General features: G+C 35.9%; 1 protein-coding gene across 3 annotated transcripts in view; it reads right to left on the bottom strand.

Annotated features, from left to right (window-relative positions):
* Positions 1-1,886: 1,886 nt before the first annotated feature.
* Positions 1,887-17,228, bottom strand: part of ELAPOR2 (endosome-lysosome associated apoptosis and autophagy regulator family member 2) — a 205,291-nt gene continuing 189,949 nt past the window's right edge. For 2 of the 3 annotated variants that reach the window (XM_065938920.1, XM_065938922.1), the window contains exons 18-21: positions 16,279-16,405; positions 11,355-11,533; positions 10,176-10,341; positions 1,887-3,601 (exon numbers count right to left, since the gene is read on the bottom strand). In XM_065938920.1, the coding sequence (XP_065794992.1) occupies positions 3,542-3,601; positions 10,176-10,341; positions 11,355-11,533; positions 16,279-16,405 (532 nt within the window). In that variant the 3' untranslated portion in view covers positions 1,887-3,541. The remainder of the gene's footprint in view (positions 3,602-10,175; positions 10,342-11,354; positions 11,534-16,278; positions 16,406-17,228) is intronic. The other variant, XM_065938921.1, reaches the window with a different exon arrangement.

Raw genomic sequence — 17,228 nt, 5'->3', positions numbered from 1 at the left:
AATGTAGCCATACCCATTTGTGTATAGACTATCTGTGGCTGCTTTCATGCTACAATGGCAGAGCTGAAACAGACCACATGACCTGAAAAGCTGAAAATACTACCTGACCCTTTACAGAAAAAGACTGCTGACTTCTAATCTAGACAATTGCAATAGTAATATCCATTAATAGCAATTGTAATAGTAGTATCAATTAACTTTCAATTATTTGTTCCCATCTTTTACTTCATTTATGATTCTAAAATGAACTCATCAATCAGCCCAGCTAGCTCAGTTGGTAGAGCATGAGACTCTCAAAATGAACTCATCTGAAAACATTAAACCGAAATAAAATTCAGCAAAAATGTAATCTCTGGCCATTTACTGTGAAGGTGGACTCCATTTTAGTGTCCAAAGAATAAGTCAAGTGTTGGTATTTTTTAGGTTTATCCTCCTTGAGTCCTTTTCTAAGAGCAATCTTTATTTAGAACTTGGTCATGTAAACCATAGATAATGTTCATGATCACTAGGAAATAGATGTGAGGGTATGTAAATCCTCTGAAGAAGTTCTACTCTACCTATCTTTAGTATAAAAAGGTAAATGTGAGCAATACACTGCCAATGAAATCAACTTCCCACCCCAGCTCTCAGGAAATTTACATTCATGAGGAAGAGAGAAATGATCTGCATATTAGCCTCCCATCAGGAATGACCATGAGTCACAAGAAGTAGCTCTACTGACAGATGTCAGATGACAGTTCACCAGATTTATCTTGAACTACCCCAGAGGGTAAATGATAGACACAGGTAATCCTTCCACATAACCATTTAAATCACCTTTTCTCTCCTTGGGAAGAAAATAATGACAAAAATCTACACAAAGATACTAGGAAACATTTTTAATCCTGAAAAGGACTTGATTACTAGTGATCAAAGAGGGGAAAAGTCAATAAAAACAAAGTTCAATCCTTTAAATCAAGTGAATGCAAATGAAATTGCTCAATATTGTTAAATGGCATGATATAATTTATACATGGAAGATATGGTCTCATTCAGTGGAAAACTGATTTAAATATGTTTTGACAGAGTGCTAAGAGATTTTATAGATGATAGCTGACTTGATGAAGTATTTAAGGCTTCACAACTGCCTTTTAGAAAAATAACAAATAACTTGTTCTTCCACCACTTAGAGGGGCAAAGATATAACAAATGTCAATTAAGAGTCAGAAATGTGATTATTTTATTTTTGCCTTTCAACATTACACTGAGCTTTGCAAAGGCAAGACTTTAGTAAGTTTTATAGCCAGAATTCGTCTGAATATCTTCCTCATAATTTTCCTTCTGTCATACTTCTTCAGTGGTTGAAATAAAATGACAATCCACTGGGATCCAAATGAAAAAGTCAGCTCTTTCCAAAGATGGGACTGAGCTGCCAAAATCTATTTAATATCTAAAATAAGAAATAAAATAAATAAAATTTTTAATACCAACTATATTTTCTGAGAGTTCATTAAAATTTAAGGCATTTTTGACATGTCAGAGATTTTAGTCCAGTGACAAGAGAAGAAAGACGCTATCTGCGAGCAAATCCCAATTATCTCTATGGCTTGGAACATACATGCTGAACACAGCAAAGATGAAGACAGAGGTGGCAGGTGGACGTGTGGAAACTTCTTGACTCTGTCCAATCTGTACAGCTTTGCCTGGGCTCCTCTGAAAGGGTGCGTTTCAAGTGTATTTTTATTCTTTTGCTTAATTTTTGATCAAAATGGGGAATGGCTCACCAGCAGTGACGGCAGGATAAAAATGAGCAATGTCAAACTAATTTCCTAATTATAATAAAATGTAAGAAATTAAATGTAGAAAAGGTTTATGTAAAGCAATGTCCTCTGCAAATTCCACAAAAAACAACAAAACAAAGCCCACCTCACCTATACTCATGAATCCAACAGTAGTGACTTACACAAGACAAACATTCATTCAACAATAACAGAATGGTCCACTGTTTTACCCACCAGCGAAATAAATTCAATTATTTATTTTTCCTTCATTGGCCACAAAACTAAGGATGACCTGCTGAATCAAAAATTACAAGGCGTACCTCATTGACAGACTGGGGGTAAAACATTTAATAAACTTGTCCCTATGCCCTACCTCACAGGCCAATTACCAATTTTTTAAAACTCTGGATTGAAACCTATAAAGATCACTGCTTATTGAAAACAAACAAGATCACCTTAGATTATAAATGATAAGGAAACTCCCCTCTTTCTGAGCTTTAAAACATGTTTTACACAAAATTGGTCATACCCAGCTTCGTTCAAACTTCTTTCGACAAATATTCAATTCCTGCTAATATCAGTATAACCTGTCCATCAGAGAAAATACCACAATTATCTGGATCATTTTTGAATAAGAACAATACTTATTTCATAGCTGCTTATGGTACAACAACATTCTTATTTTGAATACAGATATATGCAATTTTCTAAAATTGAATTTCTAAGTAACTTAAAAAGAAAACCTCCATAGAAGTAATAATCCTTACAGTCTAGCATATAACCTTTGATGATTGATATAGGGCAAATGTACCCACTGCCATTTTCTGGAGGCCATAAATTACCCCGTGCCTCTGTACAGTTACCTGTACTTATACACAAACCATCCCACTTTTTTCTCATGATTTTGCAAGTGATTTGCTAAAAAAAAAAAAAAAAAAAGCTTTCCTATTCATTCTAAATTATACTTCAAGTATTACATAAATTGTTTCAAGCCATTTGACTTTTGTGATAGTGTCAGCTTGTTTTTATTAGGAGAAAATCTAAGTTTCTCTTTGCCTTTTTATTTTTTTTAAGAATCCCATTTCTTAAAAAGCCCTTCTTACCAGTTCCAACAAGGATGGAATTTCAAAGGCGAATGTAAGTTTAGAAAACCCAAGCACATGCTGACTCTTCATTAAGAATTACTGCTTACTTAGGCTCCTGAAATCAAGAATGACACCCTATGGAAAAATGAAAAATCTATTGTCTTTCTTTGTTCATCATTTTTAATAGAAAACATGTTTAAAGGTTGGTCAGGAAAATAAATAATGGGAAAAATAACTGTACCTTAAAAAATTTTTCAAATCTTCCCCAAAATATGAACAAAAAAAAGACATACATGGGATCACAATGCATATGCTCACATTAGCCCTCCAAACACACTTTTTATATAGAATTTATAAAGAGGAAAAATTACCCATTAATTATACGGCATGCATCAGCAGTGCACTGGTGGGCTTAACCTTGGTTTTGAGTTATGTGTATATACAGACAAATCTCTTCCTGAGTTGAGCTTCATCTTCAGTTGAGACTCAAACCATTTGCTTTCTTATTTTTGGCAAGACACTTGACCATGTGATAAGGCAATCTAACATTTCAACCTCCTTCCCTTCTCTGCGGCATGGCCCGCCTCTGTAACATCGCCAATGTGCCAGATACGAGGACAGGCTCTACACGATGGTTCTGTAAAACTAGAGAATGGGTTCTTTGTTCATTAGTCCGACAGCTACAGCACTGTCTTTTCATATATTTGGAGATCTTGAGGATTTCAGTTGAACAGATTCAAAATGGTCTTCTTTTTCCTATGGGGGGAAAACATAAAGACAAAAATCAACTCGTTAAAATTACAGTAAGATTTTAGGATCTTACCTACCCAGAAATAAGTTCTGAAATCAGGTCAATGAATGCACTAGCCACTCATAATTGGGATTTCACATTTAAAGGGGAGGGTAGTACATGTAAAACAGATAGCATGCCTACCCCAAAGACACACAATCCAAAATAGAAGCAAACACATGACTGTAATAGATACCAAAAGATACAGCTGTGATACTTATGCAGAAATTCACTGAGACCCTTCCAAGAAGGACATCTGATCTGAGTGCTGAAATAGATGACTTATCCATGTAAACTGTAGATAGTAAACTAAATATTCTCAAGATAACATAGGGTAAATAGTAAGAAAAAGGAGAGAAGAAATAAAGAGAACACAATTAAAACATAAGATCATTTGGGTCACTGATAAGTTTTAGGAAAATCTTTGGGGATCATGTTTACTAAAGATATTAAAAACAAGTCATCTCAGATAATAAATCAAAATTTTAATGCAAGTATATCATTGATGGAATTTGTTTTATAATGCATTCAAAATGTAATCTATTAAGATAAATTATTCTTCTTTAATGGGGAGAAAAGGAGGTAGTGAAATTTCTCCCAATGTTTTCACTGTTAGACAAAGCTTTCCAAAGGCTTCTAGAATGGAGTGGAGGGACTATGCTGTTGAGGAGAATAAAGATGAAAAGAATTAGGATTATTTTAAAAGTAAAATAAATATGAAACCAATCAGTCCTGGGTGCACATGGATATGTGTATAAAACAGAGAAGTGAAAAGAGAAAATAACAGGAAAAAGATTCTGAGTATCTGTCAAGAAGAATCAGGTTGCTTTTGTGTCTTCTCCCATTTGAGCAGAGAAGTCCAAGACTTCAGATCAACTTTAGGGCTACATGGTCAGGATTACAGGGAAAAAAAATCACAGTGCGAATCAGCATATCCCATTTCCCTGCCTCTGCCCAGGCGACAGACCCTGGGAGAGCAGCCTGCAGACTGCAGCACCCTGACCCACTGGTTCTAGCAGAATCTGCCTCAGGTCTCACAAATCCCAGGCTTAATTTTGTAGGAATAACCACTGATAATCCAAATATTTGTTAAACATCCATATGTTACAGGAACATGGACTAGACTTTATGGAATATAAAATGCCTGCCCTCAAGGATCTCACCATGTATTACAGGAAAGAGCATTTGACATCAGCCATGAACTAGAAGGGAATGCTGAGGTTTTTGTGGCCTTGTCTGAGAAGATTTTATTCAACCTGTTCCTCCAGAAGGGCAGGCAGAGACCTGTTTGTTATCCTCAAGGTAATGTTTCAAGTAAAACATTGGAAGCCCTCTATACAGTCATGTTTGCTTCACATGGCTTTCATCACCATGCCCTCTCTATTCACAGGGGATTTTGCTCCTATAACTGATATGGTGGGATATATATACACATATGTGTATGTGTGTGTGGTTAACATCACTAATTAACTGGAATCTCCTGATGGCAGGAAATCTATCACTTTTTAATTCCCATAAAATGACCCAAGGCCTCACATGTCATTGGCTGTCAATCAATGATTGTGAAAAAGTACTGAAACACTAGTATGTAGACAGAAAAAATTCTGAGTTGGAATTCAGAAGATGCAGTTTCTAATTCCTAACTCACCCTCTCTTGGACAAAGTGAACCTCTCTAGGTTTCAGTTTACTCATGCATTAAATAAAGATGCATACAAAATGATCTTTTTAAGCTCTAAATTCAAGAATCCAAAGAAAATTCAACTTCTCCCAGAAGTTTCTCCTTAGCTTGTCACTACCCACCTACCTACATACTTTTCTCTTCTGCTGTGCTCCAAGAGACCCTACTCAATATTTCTGCTATATAACAAAAAGAATAAACACCTAGGAATAAACCTACCTAAGGAGGGAAAAAGACCTGTACTCAGAAAACTATAATATACTGATGAAAGAAATCAAAGACAACACAAACAGCTGGAGAGATTATACATGTTCTTAGATTGGAAGAATCAGTATTATGAAAATTATTATGCTACCCAAAGCAATCTACAGATTCAGTGAAATCCCTACCAAATTATCAATGGCATTTTTCTTAGAAATAGAACAAAAAAATTTATAATTTGTAAGGAAATAAAAAGATCATGAATAGCCAAGGCAATCCTGAGAAAGAATAACAGAGCTGGAGAAATCAACCTCCCTGACTTCAAATTATACAGAAAGCTACAGTAACCAAGACATGATGGTACTGGCACCAAACAGAAACATAGATCAATGGAACAGGATATAAATCCTAGAGATAAACCCGAACACCTGTGGTGACCTAATCTATGACAAGGGAGGCAAGAATATATGATGGAGAAAACACAGTCTTCAATAAGCGGTTCTGGGAAAACTGGACAGCTTCATGTAAAAAATGAAATTAGAACACTTCCTAAAATCATACACAAAAATAAACTAAAAATGGCTTAAAGACCTAAATGTAAGGCCAGACACTATACAACTCTTAGAAAAAATATAGCCAGAACACTCTTTGGCATACATCACAGCAGGATCTTTTATGACCCACCTCCTAAAGGAATGAAAATAGAAATAAACAAATGGAACCTAATCAAACTTAAAATCTTTTCCACAGCAAAAGAAACCATAAACAAGACAAAGGCAACTCTCAGAATGGAAGAAATTATCTGCAAATGAAGTAACTGACAAGGGATTAGTCTCCAAAATATACAAAAAGCACCTGTAGCTCAATATAAAAAAAAAAAAAAAATACCCAATCAAAAAATGGGTGGCAGACCTAAACGGACATTTCTCCAAAGAAGAAATGGCCTTACAGACGGCCAGGAAGCACATGAGAAGATGTTCAACCTCACTAATTATTAGAGAAACACAAATCAAAACCACAATGAGGTGGTATTACCTCACAGTGGTCAGAATGACCATCATCAAAAAAATCTATGAACAATAAAGGCTAGAGAGGGTGTGGAGAAAAGGGAGCCCTCTTGCACTGTTGGTGGAAATGTAAACTGATACAGTCACTATGGAGAAGAGTACCGCGGTTCCTTAAAAAATTAAAAACAGAACTACCATATGACCCAGCAATCCCATTCCTGGGTGTATACCTGGAGAAAACCATAATTCCAAAAGATACATGCACCCCAATGTTCACTGCACACTATAAACAATAACCAGGACATGGAAGCAAACTAAATGTTCATCAACAGAGGAATCAATAAAGATGTGGTGTGTATATACAAGAGATTATTATTCAGCCGTAAAAAGGAACAAAACTGTGTCATTCACAGAGACATGGATGGACCTACAGACTGTCATCCGTAAGTCAGAAAAAATAATATTGTATATTAATCCATAAATGTGGAATCTAGAAAAATGGTACAGATGAACCTACATGCAAAGCAGAAATGCAGGCACAGATGTAGAGAACAAACATGAGCACCATGGCGGGGAAGAGGGGGAAGCATGAACTGGGAGACTGGGATTGGCATATATAAACACTACTATGTATAAAGTAGATAACTAATGACAACAAACTATACAGCACAGGGAACTCTACTCAATGCTCCATGGTAACCTAAATGGCAAGGAAACTCAAAAAAGAGGGGATATATGTATACGTGTAACTGACTCACTTTGTTAGCTCGGCAGAAACTAACACAACACTGTAAAGCCGCTACACTCCAATTAAAAAAAAAGACTTCTACTGCAGCCCACGTGGACAGAGGTAGAAAACACACTAACTCTCCCTAAGTGTTTTAAAAAGCCCTTGACCTTCCTGGATTTGAATGTTCACAGGCACAGAACTCCAGTAGATGAGTAGAAATAAGGTGGAACTTCAGCTACTGAAATGGGACAAACTGATCTGTGGCAGTGGAGGATCAACAGTGCAGTCTGATAACGAGGTACCTGGGAAGGAGTTACCTTACACTCTGAGAGATGCAAAGGTTTTTGCTTTTCAAAGTTACCCTGTCACCTCCCTATGAAGGAAAATGTTCCACTCTCAAATTTTTGCAAGTGCCTTAGATTTAACAGTCTACTGTCTACCAAACCCACCAGATGCTCTCATCACAATTTGCTTGCCATTCCCCCTTAAACTTAATGAAAAGTATCAGAAATAACTGGTATGGTGCCAACTTCTGCTTCAAAATAACAACAATTGACATGTCCATTCCCATCACTCAATCATTCCATGGAGTGGACAAATACCACCCAGTCTGTGGCATGGGCAAACAGAAAAAGCTGGACTAACAGCCCTCAAGCAGTCTCTCCAAAGACAAAGAAGAGACACAGCTGTCAAGGTGAATCAGAAACACTAAGGTTTATAAGACAGCAAGAAGGTCGCAGGGACTATCAACCAGTGCTGCCTAGCTAAAGAGATCCCACCTGGTGTCCCTAACAATCATAAATAAATACTTCCTTTCCACAGGCACCAAGTGTACCTACAGGATATACTTTTGTAAGAACCAGACATTAACTTCTTCCCTAGAAACAGCATAGCTTGTACCCTAGGAGTGGTCCTAAGTGGTAATAATTTAACTGTTAATGAAAACATCCTCCATAGATCACGCAGCTCTTAGACAACTACAAGGGTCTTTTCAAAATCAGACTACTCTTGGATAATCAGAGTAGATTCCTGGACGGAAAACTGACTTATCCACACTCACTCTATGGGTAGCTATTAAATTTTTTAAAAAAGTATGAAATCATGCCATTTGCAGCAACATGGATGGAACTAGAGGCTAATTACTAAATGAAGTCAATCATAAAGAAAAAGACACCATATGATTATCACTGATATGTAGAATCTAAAATATGACACAAATGAACTTATCCACGAAACAGAAACAGGCTCAGACACAGAAAACAAACTTGTGGTTGCCAAGGATGAGGGGCAGGAGGAGAAGGAAAGATTAGGAATTTGGGATTAGCAGATGCAAACTGCTAATGAGGTTTGGATTTTGTTGGGAGACAACTCTCCATTGTTCTTTGGCATTTCTGCATATCTTATGAATACAACACTGATTTCCCTTTGTTCTAGACTACCTTTTGAAAGGTCTTTATATGGAAAGCGACCTTTGAAGATGTTATATCCTTCCAGAGAAAAGGGCAAGCTCACATACAGTCTTGAAAACAAGTGTTTCCCTTTGGAGCAATGAATGGGGATGCTAACTGTCCAGCACAATAACAATAATATCTCTCTTTGGAACAAAGGCAGAGATGCTTGCTGCCCATTCTAAAAGATTTAGGTTCCCAAGTTCATTATAGGTTCCTTACCTATAATGCAGCCCACCAAGAGTCATCTGTAGAAGTGAGGATTTGAAACTGGGATAAATGCTGAGGTTTTGGCTAGTGCTTCTGCTATGACCATTTAAACTGTCCTTTGTGTCTGATCAGAAATTCTATGTCTTCTAAAGTATCCATGAAATCATAGCAGGCTCACTTGTTAGCTTATAAGTAGGGTAAATTCTCAGCTCTTGACAATCACTGTACATTCACTGTCCCTTAGCGATAAACTAGTTATGTCCCTCCATAAACTAGCATAATAAGCAAAATCAAATAGACATTAATATAAGGAGAATAGGGCTTATTCATTTATTTTTAAATGATCCCCTATGATATATTTATGTACCTAAATTAGGAAATGATTACTAAAACACTCGCAATGAATGTAATCTTTGCCATATGCCCTGCCTGCTGAAAATCCTTTGAAATGCAGTTTCTTTCATGTTTCATTCTATTTTCAAACTTGCAAAAGTAAAGTGGCATGTTTTATCTTTTAAGTCAATGGTGAAGAATGTCAATAAAATGTGTTTACAAATAATATGTAAGGCTTCATGTTATCTGTTTGGATATTTCAAAGCTGATGAACGTGATACCATCTGATAAGGTAATATCTCAACATTTTATATAACTTTTATTTTCTCTAAATGCAACAATCTTATTCTAAAACAAGATATATAAATAAACATTGGATCACTTATTTACCTAAAATTTTTGTTTTTGTAATACTATTAATACATTAACTTTGTACAAATTCAAATATTACAAAACTGTATTACTTCAAAGACAAAAGACACCCATTAGTTAAAAACTCTTGAAATGCAGCTACCATTAGTAGTTTCCTGTTCAAATACTAATATAAAAATACATTTAATACAAATGTGATCGCCTATGTGTTGCTCTCACTTCACTGACCTTGGACCTAGTGACATATCAGTACAGACAGACATCTCCTCTTTATACAGCTACAGGATTGCACAGCATCCCACTACTTTGATATATGGAAATTTAACTACTTCCTGATGGTGTTAAAAGTTGCTTCTACTTGGTTAACCAACAAAACAATACTGCAATGATTATTCTTGTATTTACATCTATCTTTTTTTCCAAAAGTCTCTCTACCAGATAAATACCCAAGGAGATACAGATACGTTGAATGACAGAGTTTGCAAGAATGTTACTGTTAGGTTAATATGGCCTCTTACTCATAAACACACAGTATTACCAGGTTAAGATTCTGCTGTTACCTTTGTTGCCAAGGATTTGAGTTTTCCCAGTAGGGACTGTTTATTGGAATATACAACTTCCTCTTCATTATCTTCTCCTTCCATGATAGCACAGCTGTCTGCAGCTGGGAGTTCACACTCTTTTGAGTTCGTAGTCATTACTAATTTGGAATATTTGTACTCCAGTCTAAGTAGTGGTAAATATATAAATAGATAAAGAGGCTGTTTAATATAAATTAATACTTATTTGGGGTGATCATACACCAGCTAACTGTCTTGGAGTATAGTTGCTTCACCAACAGATTTTCTTCACCCATCACCATAACACTATAGGTTCTCATTAATCTACCATCTATATACCAATCTTTTCCAGAATTTAGAGAGTCAGTACAATATAGTTAATTCTATTACACTTATTTTACATCACTTAAAGTGGCCAATTATGACAAACTTTTGAAAAACAGAGAAAATTAGAGGTATGAATAAATTTTCATCATTTACAAATATTTGGGAACTAATTTAATATGCTGTTTTTCAAAGTTTAGTTCATAAGATGAGAACATTAAATATACGCAAGTGATTTGGTCTTTACTATTTCTTTCACTCGTTGCTTTCTATTTCCCACCTCAGATTATAACTGTCCTTAGATAATACAAAAAAGAACTTTCACAGCCCCACTGACAGGTAAATCATTTTTTAAAAGCCTAATCATATAATGTATCAATATATAATTGGTAGTTAGACTCAATACCCAACTTCAGATTCTTGAAGTCCTGGAGTAAATAAAGGTGATACTTGCCTACATGCTCAGTCTGTTTCTTTGCAAATATTTGCCCACAAGAAACTGAAAAAACAATGATGGGGCAAGAAGGCAGCATGATGTCATGAAAATAAAATAGACACACAGAGAAAATTTGCCTTTCGCTCTGAGCTCTGCTCTCATCTACCTGAATAGCCTGGAGCCTCTGTTCTTCTCTATCTTATAAAAACAGTGAGTCTAATGCAATTATCTCTAAAGTTCTCTGGTCTTTCTGTTATCAGAATAACAACCATTCCATTTGCGTTCTTAAAAACCTTTCCCATAACTCTTTCAACTAGGAGAAATTTCTTGTGGCTCTGGGAGAAATTGTTGAGTACGGTGATTAAGCCTAAATTTTCACAACAAAAGAGATTCCTCAGTCTTATTTGGAGGTTACTTACTTCTGATTCTTTTTCCAGAAGTAGCAAGTTAGAGCCACCAGCAAAACGGCTGTAAAAGCTCCCACGCCTGCTCCCACTTTTAGCCAAAAGTCAACTGTTTCACAGGTTGACAACTTTTTCTCAGGCAAAGAAATTCCTTTAATGCACCACTTAGGCTCATTCCACACATATAAAGTTTCCTTTCAAAACACAAAGAGGACATAGAAATTAGATTTAATAGGAGGAGGGTCTTGCTAACCGTTTATTGACAGTAGGCAGAGAGGATTATTCAGCTTTCATCTAAGCTGAAGCTCCACGAAGAGAGGAAAGAGATATAGAAGAGAGAGAATAAGGAAATGATGAGTGAAAATGCAACAAGACCATGAACTGTCAGATCAGAAGGTTTGCTTCATTATAAGGAGGTTGAACAAAAATGACTCCCTGTGGATCTATCATTTGAGCTATTTTCTTCAAATATGTGATGAGCCCTGACTTAATCATGTTTTTAAATGAAAGCTCGGGTTTTTTAATATAACTAACTGGGACGGGTTTTACCCACTCATCACGTAGGTCCATTTCCCCAAAAAGCCTCTCCCCTGAATAGCAGAACAGATCCTGGAGCCAGACATACAGGCAGAGCATGACGGGCAGACTTTGGTGACTGGTGTGGGGTAGGCATGCAGACTGCACCCCCTTCCCCAGGCCAAAATAAGGAGCAAGTTATTCTGGGTCATTGCTACCCAGCAGAGGGACTTACTCTCTTCCTCCCAAAGTACATGACGATTTTGCTAGAGCAATGTTTTCAAACTGCTCCCTGCAATCAACTAGTAAACGGTAAAATAAAAACAATGGGTCTCAACCAGCAATTTCTTAAATAAACAGATCAAATAAGAGATCAGAGACCAAAATCAGAATCCAGGCATGGTTCCTTATATATTTCAACATATACAATGACCAGTAGCAATTTGCATGATGATTATGTCCAGTGACATTAAATGACATGAGGCATTACATTCTTTACTCAGTATGCCTCCTAAAATTTTCTGGTGAATGATGGTCACTTTATCTACATGCTAACAGAAGCATAGCACCATAATGTTTAATTTCACACACACACACACACACTTTCACAGTTAGTCTTGAAGTAAATGATGTGTAGGAGAATCCTATTTACTTTGAGGAAAAGTTTCAACAAAGTTTTGGTTGAGAACTTTTAGAAAGGCTGTTAGTAATTGAAAAAAATTTTAGTGTAACACTTCATTAAACTTAGTGTAAATAAATTATTTTTAAAATGGCTCATATAATTTTTATAAGAAAGGTGAGGAATGAGGAGGCATGACAAGGCTGAACTGCTCCCTCTATACATGTAAATAATGACAATAAAGAGATAAATGTTAACTCCAGTCGGCAAACACTGATTTCAACTGAAGGGTGTTCCAACAAGAGAAAAAGAAAGGCTGTGAAAGAGTGTATAAGGTTGTATCACATAAGCTACACCCAACGCAAATGGCAAGTGCTCATGTCCAATGATGGTCTTATAAATGAGCCATTAAAACTTCAGAATTAAAAAGACGCATACTTGTAAACCCAGAGATTTTAACTTCTCAATAAGCTCCTCATATTGTTAAGGAAAAATAAAGTCAAGCTACTGACAGAATTTCTAGTCATTCTGTAACTTGATCATTCTATAAATTTCTTAGTCATTCTATTAATTACAAAGCTTTATCCCTACATTAGGGGCTTCCCTTGTGGCTCAGCTGGTAAAGAATCTGCCTGCTGCAGGAGACCTGGGTTTGATCCCTGGGTTGGGAAGATCCCCTGGAGAAGGGAAAGGCTACCCACTCCAGTATTCTGGCCTGGAGAATTCCAGGGACTATACAGTCCATGGGGTCACAAAGAGTCGGACACGACTGAGTGAGTTTTACTTTCACTTTCACATCCCTACATTAAGTCATGTCCTTGGCAAACAAGAAAATGGCTGATAGAGCAGCTGAAAAATTTATTCTTGCAGCATGTAAGGATATTTTGTGAACGGGGTGAGATAAATTTTAAAACTTATCTACCAGTAAACACTATCTCGTCAAATCTCTACCACTATATAACATTTAGAAGTAATGCCTAATACGTACTTAGAACCTGGTATGGATTTTTGAGATTCAATTTGATAAGAACACTTTATCACAAGTCATGCAGCTCTTTTAGTTTATATCAGCTGTATGTGGAGGAACTTTAGTGTGTAAATTTAACTTCATATGTGTCTGGACTATACATCTTTATAAAATTAGAAAAACATATTCTCAGTCAATATCAAGTGAAAAACTATAAAGAATGGAGCATACAATATAATAGAAACACAGTAGAATTATTTAAAAATTAAAAGATACCCATCTCATATTTTACTTTTTTTTTTTTAATAGCAAAAGGCTTTGGCATCCAAAGAAATCCATCCTTGTTCAGTGACATAATGGAAGATGCAGGGAACGTTGTCATGTGTATTGAAAACTCACCAAAGAACAGAGTTTTCAAAATATAATATTCAGAGATTGGCAGTAAACATACCCACTTACTGCATCAAACCCATTTATTTGTCTGCTATTGCAATGAATACCCTGAAGAAGGACATTTCATTTTTTTCTACTTGAAACTCCCTCTCATTTGGCAAATATTTTCAAATTTGACATCTAAACATAATAGAAAGGCATATTTAACTGATTTTAATATTTCTCAAAATAAATGTGGAACTATAGGGGGAGTTACACACCTCACACATCAAACACAACAAGTGTTCTAAAAGGTATTATTCTTAAAACCAAATATTTAAAAAGCATCACCTCACAACTATCTGTTTCAATCATTCTTACAAGCTGTTGAACAGAGGTTTTTTTAATGAAGATAGTTTGAATGAGATAAAATTAGAGAAATAGTTGCCTCCCCATTGTCTCAAACTTATAATCACTACCTTCCAGAAGAGAAATATTAAATATTGAAGAATGTTTGGATAAAAGGTCATTGAGCTTCTCAAAACTCCTGAATTAAACTTGGTGGCCAAAGAGGGAACACATCTTTCATTTTTCATTTACTCTTAAAAAAATAATTATAAGGTAGAAAGTTTATCATAATTCTAGAGAAAAGATAAAGATTAATTTCCACTGTGAAGCATAAAAATGTATCATTATGAGGATTAAAAAGAAATAATTTTTTGTGAAGTTGAAATTTTCATCTTTGACCCACTTACAAAGGTTAAAAAGAAACTGGCTCAGCCATGCCTAAGATATTTGAGCACTGTTGGCTCTGTTGCTCTGCACCAGTGTGAACTATCAACAAGTAAGCACACTTACTGAATTAAGTCTTTTCTAATTTTTGGTTTAGTGTTATCTATTTGGAGATGTCTCCATCTTGTATTAAAGTAATGAAACATATTTTGTGCTGTTATGCCTATGCTCTATTAGCATAAAATATTAAAATAAGTATTGTTTCATAAAACAATTTTATTTTTAGGCATAGCTCTATGTTTCTGAGTTTGTGTCTATTTCCTAGGCTTGATGTATCATGTATTTCTTACTACAAGTTCACTGTCATTCAAGAATAGAAAATACCAGTTTAGGAAATAGTTCTCAATGCTGGTTTTTTTTCCTTTTTTCCTTAGAGGTGGAAACTACTGCTTCCAAATGTGCTGAGTGTATGGGATTGGGTGGGGGCATTCAGATTTCTTCTCTCACTTGGACCCTCCAACCTGACACCTATAAGCTCTTTAAGAGTTTCCTGGATAGAACAGCTCCCCTCTCTGATCACCTTACACAGTGAGTACCCTAGCATGCTTCATGCTGACCTGAAAGCCAGTTCTATCCTATCTACCTGGTGTGCTGTGTTCTTTGCTGAGTCACTTAGTATTGTCCTACTCTTGCCACCCCACGGACTATAGCCCGCCAGGCTCCTCTGTCTGTGGGGATTCTCCAGGCAAGAATACTGGAATGGTTGCCATGCCCTCCAATCCCACTGGAATCTCTGATCCTCTGATGTCCATTTTCCAATAGTGTCCCCACCACATGAATCCCCTCATCTGTGCTTCTTTAGTGTAATTTCAATGGAATTTAGAGAGGGTGAAGTAGTAAGTAAGTTATTTTGAAAGAGGAAAAGTACTAGTCAAAGCTGGTATGGTGAAGTGGGTGCTCTCAAACATCGTATTAGTATAAGAGTAAATTGATGTGACCAAAGCAATTTATTAATAGTATAATAAGTATCAAAAACCTTAATAATGGCCATATCTTTCTAGCAATAAACTCTAAGAATCACATGTCTAACAAAGATATTCACTATAGAGTTATTTACAAAAAGATGGTTTTCAATTTTTTTCTTAAATGTTCAATGGCGGAATTATCAAATTCCAAATTGCATACATAATAGAATATTTCTCTATAAATAAAAGTTATTTAAAAAATTAATGACAAGTGAAATATATTAAATGTATAAAGAAAACAAAATAGAATCCTAACTTTACTTTTAAAAAACAAGTAAGTGAATGCAGAGAAAATATAAAGTAGGAACTTGATTAACGTGTGTGTGTGAGTGCATGTAAGATTTACTCCTTATACATGATTCTTTGGAGAGTCAGTTTTATCATCCTCATCTTAATTATCCCTATAACTGCATTCTATAAGCCATATCTAGGATTCATTGTATCATTTCTTTATGATCACGGTAAATACCCATAGTCTACAATTCTCTTGTATAATTTATTTTCCCAATTCCAGTACACATCTTCAGCTACCTCAGCATACAGAAGTATAGGTATCAAACTCGATTTTAGATATATATTAATGTCTCATTAAGTTAACTATAAGGTTTAGCCCCACTACCGAATCTAAATGTCTACGATGTCAGTGATACTGGACTAAACAGTTATATCTGCAGTGACGCAGTTCTGCTTAGACAGTTTGCCGCTTACCTGAAATCCTCTCTTGCAGGCACCCTCAATCTCATGGAAGTCGTGTTCAGTGCACAGAGGGCAGGCTTCCACACTCTCCCACAGGAAATAGAATCTACATCCATCACAGGTGCCCGCTGGACACTTGCTGAAATAAATCATGGAAAACAACAAAACCAACAGCTTTTGTAACACATTCAGTTGAGTCCAATCAACATTTGAGCACATATTGCATACTGGGAAGCAATAAGTAGATGCAGAGGAAACACATGGGGAAAAAATCTAAAGGAGATAACACCACAACTAGATACCACTCTGCACCAACCAGGATGGCTAGAATCAAAAAGATAATAAGAAGTTGTGAGGTTGTTGGGCAATTGAAATCTTTACACTCTGCTGATGGGAGTACAAAATGGTGCAACTTTGGAAGAATCTGGCAGTTTCTCACACAATTAAACAGAATTGTCATATGATTCAGCAATTCTACTCTTAGGGAAATACCCAAAAGAAATAAAAATGCTATCGCCACACAAAAACTTGTACATGAATGTTCCTAATAGCATTATTCATAATACCCAAAAGGTGGCAACAATCCAAACAACCATCAGCAGATGAATGGATGAACAAAACATGGTATACCCATACAATGAATTATTACTCAACCTTAAAAAGGAATGCAGTACTGATGCATGCCCCTACTTGAATGAACTTCAAAAATATTATGTATAGTGACTGAAGCAAATAAAAATTCCACTTTTTTTTTAATGTTATCCAGATTTAAGTCCATAATAGGAAGCTCTATAAAACATTTGAAAATGGGTTAGTGATTGCTTAGAGTTAGGAACCACTTACTAGGCTTAAGGAGATAATAGCTAAAGGGTATGGGATTTCTTTATGAAATGATGAAGAGGTCCTAGAATTGGCTAGGCTGATGGTTGCACACATCAGACTATACAATAACCACTGAAGTG

This window comes from Muntiacus reevesi, chromosome 6, assembly GCF_963930625.1.
Source record: "Muntiacus reevesi chromosome 6, mMunRee1.1, whole genome shotgun sequence".
Classification (NCBI taxonomy): Eukaryota; Metazoa; Chordata; class Mammalia; order Artiodactyla; family Cervidae; genus Muntiacus; species Muntiacus reevesi.
The sequence above is the reverse complement of the archived record's forward strand: the minus strand, read 5'-3'. Positions and strand labels throughout refer to the sequence as shown.